The sequence below is a fragment of the Rana temporaria genome, chromosome 5 (genome assembly GCF_905171775.1).
Source record: "Rana temporaria chromosome 5, aRanTem1.1, whole genome shotgun sequence".
Classification (NCBI taxonomy): domain Eukaryota; kingdom Metazoa; phylum Chordata; class Amphibia; order Anura; family Ranidae; genus Rana; species Rana temporaria.
Window position 1 is genome coordinate 273,922,474 of NC_053493.1, and position 12,626 is coordinate 273,935,099.

Sequence of the window (12,626 nt, forward strand, 5' to 3'; positions counted from 1 at the left end):
ACAGCATGTCACGGTCTAACAAGGGCAGAAAGTTCTCACAGCTGGAAAAACAAAATCCAGGCAGCCTGCCAAGTTTTAATACAACACAGAATAAGTGGAAACAAAGTATCTTTTTGTTCTTTTATCAAAGGAAAGAACTCCAGCGTGTAAATGAAGGAAGTTTAACCATTTAAAGACCAAACCTTTTCTAACATTTGTTGCTTAAAAAAAGTAAAAAAAAATCATTTTCTGCTAGAAAATTACTTGGAACACCCAAACGTGATATATTTAGCAGAGACCCTAGAGAATAAAATGGTGGTTGTTGCAATATTTTATGTCACACCGTATTTGCGCAGCGGTTTTTCAAACACAATTTAAAAAAAGAATACACTTTAATGAATAAAAAAAACAAACAGCAATTTTAGCCCAATTTCTTTGTATAATGTAGAAGATGTTACACCGCGAGAATCGTGATCTTTATCCCAAGCAAAAAAATTGTGATTCTCATTTTAGCCAAAATCGTGCAGCTTTACTGCAACATTATACATAAAACATATATACTAATACCCAGCAAAAAAAAGTTTATATTTACATAAACCGAGCAGCATGCACATTTTCAGAATGGTTTATCTTATTTGGTTGTCAGTGTAGGTTACATTGCATGATGCTCAAAATATAAATCTAAATACTAAAATCAATAAGTTTACATTCACACTTGTGTGACTTGTCATGCAACTTTGGACATCAAAGTTGCATGACAAGTCGTTCCCCATGTTTTCCAATGATACCCATTCATATATGCGCGACTTAAAAGGTGCAGCCACTTCAAAGTATTTCATGCAGTACTTTGGCCTGACTTTATAGACTTCAACTCTCAGAAGTTGCATGAAAGTGGTACCTCAATGTTATACAATGCAACTCGTGTGCAACAGTTGTCCATTATTGGTCAAAGCCAAAGTTGTTGTATCCATGCTAGTGTAGTTTGCAGCTAATGAGGGTGGTGCAACTTGGACTTTTCACTTTGAGTGCTAAAGGACCTTGGCCCAGCACTTATCACACCATTCCCCTGGAAAATATCAGACAACAGAAATGAAATTACAATGACTTACCAGTGTGTAGGCGTATATGAACCTTCAAACTTCCAGAGGTAGAAAAACATTTCATGCAAAAGTCACATTTAAAAGCTTTAATGCCAGTGTGTGTCTTGATGTGAGCAGTAAGGGTGCTTTTCACAGCGAAGGCCCGGAAGCACTGCAGACATTTGAATGGCTTTTCATGTGTGTGAATACGAATGTGCCGCACCAAGTCACTGGGCTTCTTGAACTCCTTTGCGCAGTATGTACACACATGCCATCGGACTCCACTTTCCTCTCGGACTGATCCTGAAACTAAGGACATCTTTGTTAGTCAGTTGTGGATACGTGAATTTTTCATAAACTCATCACAGTGATAAAATCACAACAACAATTGTGTCAAGATGACCACATAGCATAATGCAGGTAGAAATAATCCAGTAAAAGTAAAGAGCCTGAGTCTACCAATGAGAAACAGCTGCCCAAAAGAGCCAGTTGGGTTTTATCTTTTTTTTAACCTGAACTGAAAAAGTGCTTTTTGGGGTTAGCCGTTGCTTTACTTTTTTAAATTGGACAAACAGATGCAACCTTGAGGTTGTTTTAAACTGCATGATGAAGCTTAGAAAGATTTTTGAATGTGCAGAATTACTTTCTAAAAGTTTATCAGCTCCTTCCCGTCCAACCCTGGCATCCCTTTAACAGGGTTACCAGGGTCTTTACACCCAAGGGATGGGAAGGATTAGCGATCATGAGACCAGTGTGATTGGCTCTCACAGTGGTCACATGATTGGGAGCAAGGCCCCCTTCACACGGGCGGACCGTTGAGGTCCGCCTGTCAATTTTTTAGGCAGACCTGAACGGATGCTCATTGCAGGTCTATGGAGCCACGGCTGTCAGCGGTGACATCCCCGCTCCGATCCGCTAAAGTCTGACAGATGGAAACCCTATTTTTCATCCATCTGGAGGATCGGATGAAAACGGACTCCACGGTTCGTCTTCATCCAATCCCCCATAGGAGAGAACGGCGCTCTGACAGGTCGGTCCCTGCACAGCATGCAGAGACAGACCTGTCATCTGCCTGCTCAGCGGGGATCGACGGAGCGATCCCCGCTGAGCAAATCAGAGCCCGTACATGGACATGTCCGTGTGAAAGGGCCCCAAGTCTCAATCATTAGTGAGGACCAAGAGCTGTCTTTGAAAGCTGGATCTCTGTGCTGGGAGTGCTCAGCGAGTGCAATCTCAGCACAGAAACCTCACCTGTTCATTTGACACATATGTGCAGAGTGTAGGCACATCCTTTTGCCACTACACATGTGTGTTGCGTGGACAGTAAGAGATGATATCTGACTGTTAAAGAGTATCCGTAAAAAAAGCTAACACCACTGCACATTACAATAAATACAACCTTGCTCAGGAAAATCTAAATGAAAAATCAAAACTATAATCAGCCAACAAGCTTTAGTACATGGTCTTGCCCCACAGAACCCTCCCTTTAACAAAGTTCAAATGTGTATACAGGAAACGTGTTAGAGGGGAGGTCCTCGTGATGGGACCATGTGCTAAATCTTCTAAGCTTAACCTTTACAGTAAAGTTTGAGGATATGCATGTACAGTAGTTTCAGCTGGCTACAGCACTGGCTTGGCTTGATCTTGCCAACATGCAGTCTTCACTACAGACAACTTCTGCTTTAGCAAGATTTAATAAAAATGCTCAGTTTGTAAAGAATTACTTTATACTTAGAAAGTTTTCTTGTATTATTGCAGGATTTGTCTTAGTCACAGTACTACCTGGCGTGAACGGAGATTTTTTTTTAAATATCCTTTTCTCAGACTTCTCTGTTTTATCCTGATCTTCTTGAACCGCCCCAGGCTCCTGGTCATTACAGTCCATTTGCTGGCTTGAAAGACATTCAATTTCTTGATCGGTTGTCTTGGCTTGACTTGTGTCACTGGGAAGTGGCACAACTGGAATTGATGATAGTCCACTGTTTTCTAGAGCTTGCTAACATGAAAGCAAAATAAAAGAATACATAAATCATTGCACCTTTTTCACAAATTTTCATCAAAACATAATTATCTAGTAACACATCAGGCAACCCTGATCAGTGACGGAAGATACAAAACATATTTAAAGTTTTTTTCTGGCGAGTGGGGACCCAGGAGGGGAGCATGGAGAACCACCGGACACTCACACTAAACGACACAGTTTGCACAAGCTCAGCACTCTATACCGGATGAACTTTATATGATTGCACTTTATTTGTTTGCACTTTAATTGCACTGAGCACTTTATATCACATTGAGAAGTAATGTTATGCCCCTGAATATGTTGATGCAGGCATTCTAGTATCAGATATCACATTAGTGTTTTGTTTATAGGAGCAGCGGTGAGTTTAATACTCATTGTTAACATTACAATGTTGTTACCCTTTGGTAGAAAAGTGGCCATATTCAATTTTACTGGCAGGATCAACAAATATAAAAACAATGGAGATATCTAAGTAGTTGGAAGATGGCACTATGCTGATTAAAGGTAAAAAAGGTTTAACAATCACATTATTGAGTGAGTGAAAAATTTATATAGCGCTACACATGCGAACTGAATCGCCTCTGGGCGCTTGTTTGACCACTTCTCCCTTGAGCTCAGAAGAGGTGGGTTTTGATCTTTCTCCTAAAAGGCAAAGTGTTCCAAAGTCGAGGGCCTTGGACAGCAAATCTTCTTTCTCCTTTGGACTTGTATCTGGTTTTGGGGATTTGGAGTAAATTTTGGTTGGAGGATCGCAGCGCGCGATTGGGGTTGTAGGCTTTTATTTTGTCGCATAGGTATTGGGGGGCATTACCCCAAATACATTTATGCGTTAGACAGAGTGCTTTGAAAGTGATTCTGTCTTTCACTGGTAGCCAGTGAAGGCTTCTCAGTGATGGGGAGATTGATTCCCATGGTTTTTTTCCAGTCACCAGACGCCTGGCCGTGTTCTGAATGACCTGCAGGCGCGTGATTTGGTACTTTGGGAGTCCGAGATAGAGGGCATTTGCATAGTCCAGCCTGGAGTTAACAATTGTTCCCACCACGACTGCTATGTCTTCTTTAGGAATAAATGGGATTAGTCTGCGTAATAAGCGTAGCAGATGGTGTGATCCGCTGACTACTGACCCTATTTGTGCATCCATTGTCATGTAGGTGTCAAAGAAGACCCCGAGACTTTTGACTTTGGTGCTAGGGGTGATGATTTTTCCTAGAATGGGCGTCCAGGTTGTTGCCAGTTGATTCTTCCGATTGGCGTGAAACAGGAGAAGTTCTGTTTTTGAGCCGTTGAGTTAAGATTACCCTTTGTCATCCAGTTCTCTATAAAAAAGAGACATTTCTCTAGATTGAGATGGTGATCCTTTGTGTTGCAAATACGAAAATACAATTGTGTGTCATCCGCATAGGAATGGTAGAGCAGCTTTTGGCTGCTGATAATTTCAAAAAGAGGGCGAAGATAGATATTAAACAGCACCGGTGACAGAGGTGATCCTTGAGGGACTCCGCATGACACCGTGCGTTTTTCAGAAGTGAATGGTCCCAGTTTCACTACTTGTGATCGGTTTTCCAAAAAGGAGGAGAACCAGGGTAAGTCACATTCCGCGATCTTGGCTACTTCAGCTAGCTGAATTAGCAATAGTTTGTGGTCAACCGTATCAAAAGATGCGCTAAGGTCCAACAGTACTAGAAGACAAGGTTCTCCTTCGTCTGCGGCCTCAAGAGCATCATCCCATATATTGAGCAATGCTGTTTCCGTCCCGTACCCTGGACGGAAAACTGATTGATAAGGATCGAGCAAATTATGGGTGTCTAAATGCTGTTGCAGCTGTTGTACCACCACTTTCTCCATTACCTTGGAGAAAACGTTCAGGCCTGTTATGGGACGACGATGTTCAGGGTCTTTGGGGTCAAGGGTGGGTTTCTTTAAGATGGGTTTGATTATCCCTTGTTTCAACAGGGAGGGCACTATGCCTTCCCTGAATGACCGGTTAATCAGCTGCTTGATGGGTGGTGCCAAAATATCGGCACATTCCTTCAGCAGTTTGGTGGGGATAATATTGTTAGGCGCTGTGCCATTTCGCAGAGTGCCGATGATATTTTTAGTGGCATCCAGGGAGATGGGTTTTAGAGTAAACATTGTTACTTGGGCCCGATTCCTGTGGTGATTGGGCTGGGGACTGCTGAGGGGGTTGAGGGAGATACTGTTTTGCAGAATGCTTACGCGGATCCTTTTAATTTTGTTCACGAAATGGTCCGATAATTCATTGCAAAATTCTTGGGTATCAGAATTGGGGGCTTCAAGACAGGCTGGGTTCATGGACTGACTAACCAACTTGAACAGTTCGCGAGGACAGTTTAGGGCATTGGTGATCTTGGAGAAATTATTTTTTTGGCTAGGAAAATTTCTTTGTGGTATTCCTTTGTTGTTTCGTTGTAGATAGCGCGGTTTTTGTCTGTGGTGCTTCTTTTCTAAGCTGCTTCCGCTCTTCTACGTTCTTGCTTAAAGCACAATAGCTGGTTGTTAAACCAACTGGAGTTGTATTTACGGATACAGGTTTTACGTTTAGGCGCTACCAAGTCGGCTGACTGCAGTAGAGCTGTGTTTATGGCATCCAGGGTTTCAGTGGCTGATTGATGTGAAGGGATTGTTTTTATTTTAATTTCCTAGTATTGTTTTGAAGAGCTCCGAATGGAGCTTTTTCTGAGATCTGGTCCAGTGCATTGTCACTGGTTTTGGCGTTTTTGTTAAAGGGGTATTTTTGGTAATCATAAATTTGATTACATGGTGGTCTGACCATGGTAACGACTCATTTTCCAGAATTTTTACTTCCAGATTTTGTCTGAAAATAAGATCGAGGGTGTGCCCAGAAGCATGTGTGGGCCCACATACTAGTTGCTGCAGACCTAGTCCTTCCAAGTGGTCAATGCAGGCGACGGCCACGGGATTCTGTGAGGAGTTTAAAGTCTAAAGCCAACCAATTTTTTTCTGCTTTGGAAATTGTGTGTGTGTGTGTTGGGGGGGGGGGGATTTCAGTGAGGTTATTTATTTTAGTCTGTAGCCCCCCCACACTTTCAATCACAGTGGTGCCCAGTCAAGAAATGGAATGGTGCAAGTGTCCCCAAGACCGGAAATGCACAGACATTCTGACCCTTCCTCACTCTTCTAAAAATGTAAATGATTTCCAAACACTTCCTGCCCTTTCCAGAGCAAAAGCGAAGAGGAGAACATATGAGCCGACATACACATTTTATTGTAGACCTCAACAAACCTTTCCTTTTACAATGAAAGGCAACAAATTATACATTTAAAACAATTGAAAGAAGGCAAAAAAAAAAAAAAAGATAAATTCTAATAAAAAGAAAGATATGGAGCTTGCCATAGGATATAACTGAAGAAAACAGTACACATATTAAATGTAAGAGAGCATGTATTCCTATACAGTTATTCAAAGGCTCATAAGAACACCTTATTACCTTAAGATACAGTCAGGTCCATAAATATTGGGACATTGACAAAATTCTAATCTTTTTGGCTCTATACACCACCACAATGGATTTGAAATGAACAAATTGGCGGGGATTCACGTAGCACTTACGCCGACGTATCTACAGATACGACGGCGCACATTGACACTTACGCGGCGTATCTATGCGCCGTGCCCATAGACCTAGATACGCCTGAAAATAGGCTTCCTCCGACCGACGTAACTTTCCTACGCCGGCTTATCTTGGGCACATATTTACGCTGGCTGCCTCATTGCAAATATGCAAATGAGGGAGATACGGCGATTCACGAACTTACTGCCGAACTTACTACCGTCGCATAATATACGCGGTTTTGCGTAAGGCTTACGTCCGGCGTATAGTTAAGCCACATAAAGCAGGTGTAAGTCATGTTAAGGTATGGACCAGGGAAGGTATGGACCAGGGAACAGCCGTCGTATTTTACGTTGTTTACGTAGAAGTACGTGAATGGGGCTGGGCGTAGGTTACGTTCACGTCGTAGGCATTGAGGCGTCGTATCTTAGGGAGTATATTCAACGCGATTCTGAGCATGCGCGCGCACGCGCCGTTCGTTCAGACCATCATTTGCATGGGGTCACACTTCATTTAAATGGATCACGCCCACCTTCCACCTACTTTGAATTAGGCGGGCTTACGCCAACAAATTTACGTTACGGCGGCGCAATGTTGGGAGCATTTGCATTGGGCGCTTGCATCTCTGCTTTACGTCAGCGTAGCGCATATGAGATGCGCTACGCCCGCCTAAAAATGCGACGATCTACCTGAATCCGGCCCGATGTGTTTTAACTGCAGACTTTCAGCTTTGAGGGTATTTACATCCAAATCAGGTGTAGGAATTACAACAGCTTGTATATGTGCCTCCCACTTTTTAAGGGCCCAAAAGTAATGGGAGAGATTAACAATCATAAATCAAACTTTCACTTTTTAATACTTGGTTGCAAATCCTTTGCAGTCAATTACAGCCTGAAGTCTGGAACGCGATGACATCACCAGACGCCCGGGTTTCATCCCTGGTGATGCTCTGCCAGGCCTCTACTGCAACTGTTTTCAGTTCCTGCTTGTTCTTGGGGAATTTTCCCTTCAGTTTTGTCTTTAGCAAGTGAAATGCATGCTCAATCCGATTCATGTCAGGTGATTGACTTGGCCATTGCATAACATTCCACTTCTTTCCCTTAAAAAACTCTTTAGTTGCTTTCGCAGTATGCTTCGGCTCATTGTCCATCTGCACTGTGAAGCGCCGTCCAATGAGTTCTGAAGCATTTGGCTGAATATGAGCAGATAATAATATTGCCCGAAACACTTTAGAATTCATCCTGCTGCTTTTGTCAGCAGTCACATCATCAATAAATACAAGAGAACCCGTTCCATTGGCAGCCATACATGCCCACGCAATGACACTACCACCACCATGCTTCACTGATGAGGTGGTATGCTTTGGATCATGAGCAGTTCCATTCCTTCTCCATACTCTTCTCTTCCCATCACTCTGGTACAAGATGATCTCGGTCTCATCTGTCCATAGGATGTTCTTCCAGAACTGTGAAGGTTTTTTTAGATGTTGTTTGGCAAACTCTAATCCGGCCTTCCTGTTTTTGGTGCTCACCATTGGTTTACATCTTGTGGTGAACCCTCTGTATTAACTCTGGTAAAGTCTTCTCTTGATTGTGGACTTTGACACACATACACCTACCTCCTGGAGAGTGTTCTTCATCTGGCCAACTGCTGTGAAGGATGTTTTCTTCACCAGGGAAAGAATTCTTCGGTCATCCACCACAGTTGTTTTCCGTGGTCTTCCGGGTCTTTTGGTATTGCTGAGCTCACTGTTGCATTCTTTCTTTTTAATGATGTTCCAAACAGTTGATTTGGCCACACCTAATGTTGTTGCTATCTCTCTGATGGGTTTGTTTTGTTTTTTCAGCCTAATGATGGCTTGCTTCACTGATAGTGACAGCTCTTTGGATCTCATATTGAGAGTTGTCAGCAACAGATTGCAAATGCAAATAGCACACTTGAAATGAACTCCGGACCTTTTATCTGCTCCTTGTAAATGGGATAATGAGGGAAAAACACACACCTGACTATGGAACAGCTGAGCAGCCAATTGTCCCATTACTGTTGTAATTCCTACACCGTTCACCTGATTAATAACGTTAAAAAAAAAAATGTAATTTTGCGGCGATTTGCATTTTTTTTTTGCCCAATTTGTTGGGCAGATTAAAAAACACAAATTGCCACAAAAACGCATTACATACTTTTCTGCAGCTTCTCCATTGAAGTATATTGAAAAAAAAAAAAAAAAAAAATAGCACCATTTTGCATTAAAAAAAAGTCCTTGCCCTTTGCAAATAGGCAGCAGCTGAAAAAAAATCATGGATGTGAAGGTGTCCCATACTATAAAGGGCCAATTTTAGTTTTTTTTAACCCATTATGTTACTGGCCGATTAATCGATTATAAAAAAAATTTCATAATCGATTAATTTCATAATCGATTAGTTGTCAATTAATCGATTAGTTGTTTCGGCCCTAGTAAAAACCCTCAAATTAAAGCTGAAAGTCTGCAGTTAAAGCACATCTTGTTCGTTTCATTTCAAATCCATTGTAGTGGTGTATAGAGCCAAAAAGATTAGATTAGAATTGTGTCGATGTCCCAATATTTATGGACCTGACTGTACTACTGTCTTGATTTCCCAAATTCCCATATTTTCCAAGTAAATCGCATAAAAGGACTTAACAGCTAGCCATCATCTCCCTTGCAACTGCAGGTGATACCTGGAATAATCTACATCTATTCCAATACAATATTGCTTTAAGAGTATAACAAATTAGAAAATAAGGGGTGGTATCTGGAACCTGAGATCACAACGACTTTCAATATGTGTTGTCAGATTGTCTGTCTGGTTTGTTATTTTTCCCTGAAAAGCAATAAAAAATTTGAAAAAGAAAATATAAATATACCAGAAGCTATAGAATTTTACCAAGTAGGGAAACCAGCTGCATAAGGCCCCTTTCACACGGCCCTTCCGCTTATCCATTTTTCATCCATCCATTGACGGATGAAAAATGGACATACAGTTGTGCTCATAAGTTTACATACCCTGGCAGAATTTATGATTTCTTGGCCATTTTTCAGAGAATATGAATGATAACACAAAAACATTTCTTTCACTCATGGTTAGTGTTTGGCTGACGCCATTTATTATCAATTAACTGTTTACTTTGTAGATCATAATGGCAACAGACAATACCCAAATGACCCAGATCAAAATGTTATATACCCTGGAGATTTTGGCCTGATTACATGCACACAAGTTAACACAAAAGTATTTGAATGGCTATTAAAAAGGTAACCATCCTCACCCGTGATCTGTTTGCTTGTAATTAGTGTGTGTGTGTGTGTGTGTGTGTGTGTGTGTGTGTGTGTAAAAAAGGTCAATGAGTGTCTGGACCCCTGACAGACCCTTGCAACTTTCATCCAGTGCTGCACTGACGTTTCTGGATTCTGAGTCATGGGCAAAGCAAACTAATTGTCAAAAGATCTGCAGGAAAAGGTAGTTGAGCTGTATAAAACAGGAAAAGGATATAAAAAGATATCCAAGGAATTGAGAACGCCAATCAGCAGCGTTCAAACTCTAATCAAGAAGTGGAAAATGAGGGATTCTGTTGAAACCAAACCACGGTCAGGTAGACCAACTAAAATTTCAGCCACAACTGCCAGGAAAATTGTTTGGGATGCAAAGAAAAACCCACAAATAATTTCAGGTGAAATACAGGACTCTCTGAAAACATGTGGTGTGGCTGTTTTAAGATGCACAATAAAAAGTCACTTGAAGAAAGACGAACTGCATGGTTGAGTCACCAGAAGAAAGCCATTACTACGCAAATGCCATAAGGTATCCCGCTTACAGTACACCAAACAGTACAGAGACAAACCTCAAACCTTCTGGCACAAAGTAATTTGGAGTGATGAGACAAAAAAAATTATTTTTGGCCACAACTATAAACACTACATTTAGAGAGGTGTCAACAAGGCCCGTGATTAAAGGTACACCATTCCTACTGTGAAACATGGAGGTGGATCGCTGATGTTTTGGGGATGTGTGTGCTATAAAGGCACAGGAAATTTGGTCAAAAATTATGGCAAGATGAATGCAGTAGGTTATCAAAAAATACTGGACGAACATTTGCATTCATCAGCCAGGAAGCTGTACATGGGGATGTACTTGGACATTACAACATGACAATAATGCAAAACACAAGGCCAAGTCGACCTGTCATTGGCTACAGCAGAATAAAGTGAAGGTTCTGGAATAGCCATCCAAGTCTCCGGACCTCAATATCACCGAGCCACTCTGGGGAGATCTCAAACGTGCAGTTCATACAAGACAGCCCAAGAATTTACAGGAACTGAAGGCTTTTTGCCAAGAGAAGATCATCTGAGAAGATAAAGAGCTTCATCCACAAATACCACAAAAGACTTAAAACGGTCATTGATGGTAAAGGGGGCAATAGATGGTATTAAGAACTGGGGTATATAAACTTTTTATCAGGGACATTTGGGTAGTTTCTATTGCCATTATGATTTAAAAAGAGTAAACACAGTTGATTGATAATAAATGGCTTCAGTCAAAAACCATGAAAGAAAAGTTTTTGTGTTATTCATATTCTCAGAAATCCTAAATTCTGCCAGGGTATGTAAACTTATGAGCACAACTGTACATGCATCTCTAAGGCCTCGTACACACGATAGGTTAACCAGAGGACAACGGTCTAAAGGACCGTTTTCATCGGTCAAAACCGATCGTGTGTGGGCCCCATAGGTTATTTAACCTTCGGTTAAAAAAAATACAACTTTCTTTAAAATTTAAACGATGGATTGGTAAACGATAGGTCAAAACCGATCGTTAGTACGCACAACCATCGGTTAAAAATCCACGCATGCTCAGAATCAAGTCGACGCATGCTTGGAAGCATTGAACTTATTTTTTTTTCAGCACGTCGTTGTGTTTTACGTCACCGCGTTCTGACACGATCGTTTTTTTAACTGATGATGTGTAGGCACGACGGACCATCAGTCAGCTTCATAGGTTAACCTATGACAACGGTCCTTCAGACCGTTGTCCTCTGGTAACCTATCGTGTGTACGAGGCCTTAAGGATAGAAGACGTTAGCAGACATCAATCTCTGCTAAGTTCCGTTTTTATGACTGAAGAAACCCCTATTTTATCATCTGAAAAAAACCTTAACCGACAAAAAACAGATGTTAGCGGACAATCCGCTGACATCCGTTTTTAAAAACTTTTTCCCCCCCTCAATAAACGCATGTATATAGCTGGTTGCTAAGGAGGAGGGCGGGAAGCTGGCTGCCACATCCTTAACAACCGATGAGTCATCAGCTGTCTGCGGGTTTCCCCGCTGACCGATGAATGTAAAATGTAAAAATGCTGCCAGTAACCCACTCAAAAATTTAAAAGCCGATGTTCTTCTGTTGCCGTGTTCATCCGTTGTGTTGTCGTCCACTGTCTGGCATCTTTTATATAGCCATGGGGCGTGGCTATCCAACGACCCCCTTTCCTGACCTGCCAGGCTGCATGCTCGGATAAGGGTCTGGTATGGATATTTGGGGGGACCCCACGCTAATTATTTTTTACATTTTGGCATGACCCGAACGACCTGGTATGGACCGAGGGAGGGGGAACCCCTACGCCTTTTTTTTTTTCCCTCAGCAAATTTTTTTATTTTATTTTTTTACACTCAGCTGTCAGCAGGGAAACCTGCTGAGAGCTAATGGCTCATCGGTTGTTAAGGACGCGGCGGCCTTAGCAACCAGCTATATATAGTGTTTGACATTCAGTTCAGTATCTTTTTAATTTTTTTATTATATCAGCGGATATGAAAATGGAAGTAAAAATTGACATCCTTATCTGTTTTTAATCTGGTTTTTTTTTAAAAAAAAAACACAGAACGTTTGTGTGAAACCAGCCTTAAGTGGATGTTCAGATTAAAGTTAGGGCCATGCAACAGGT

At 41.5% G+C, this 12,626-nt stretch overlaps 1 protein-coding gene across 3 annotated transcripts in view; it reads right to left on the reverse strand.

Annotated features, from left to right (window-relative positions):
* ZNF236 (zinc finger protein 236) overlaps window positions 1–12,626 on the reverse strand; it is a 274,436-nt gene that overhangs the window by 202,304 nt on the left and 59,506 nt on the right. For all 3 annotated transcript variants that reach the window (XM_040353869.1, XM_040353871.1, XM_040353870.1), the window contains 2 exons: window positions 2,841–3,054; window positions 1,089–1,367 (listed from right to left, as the gene is read on the reverse strand). In XM_040353869.1, the coding sequence (XP_040209803.1) occupies window positions 1,089–1,367; window positions 2,841–3,054 (493 nt within the window). The remainder of the gene's footprint in view (window positions 1–1,088; window positions 1,368–2,840; window positions 3,055–12,626) is intronic.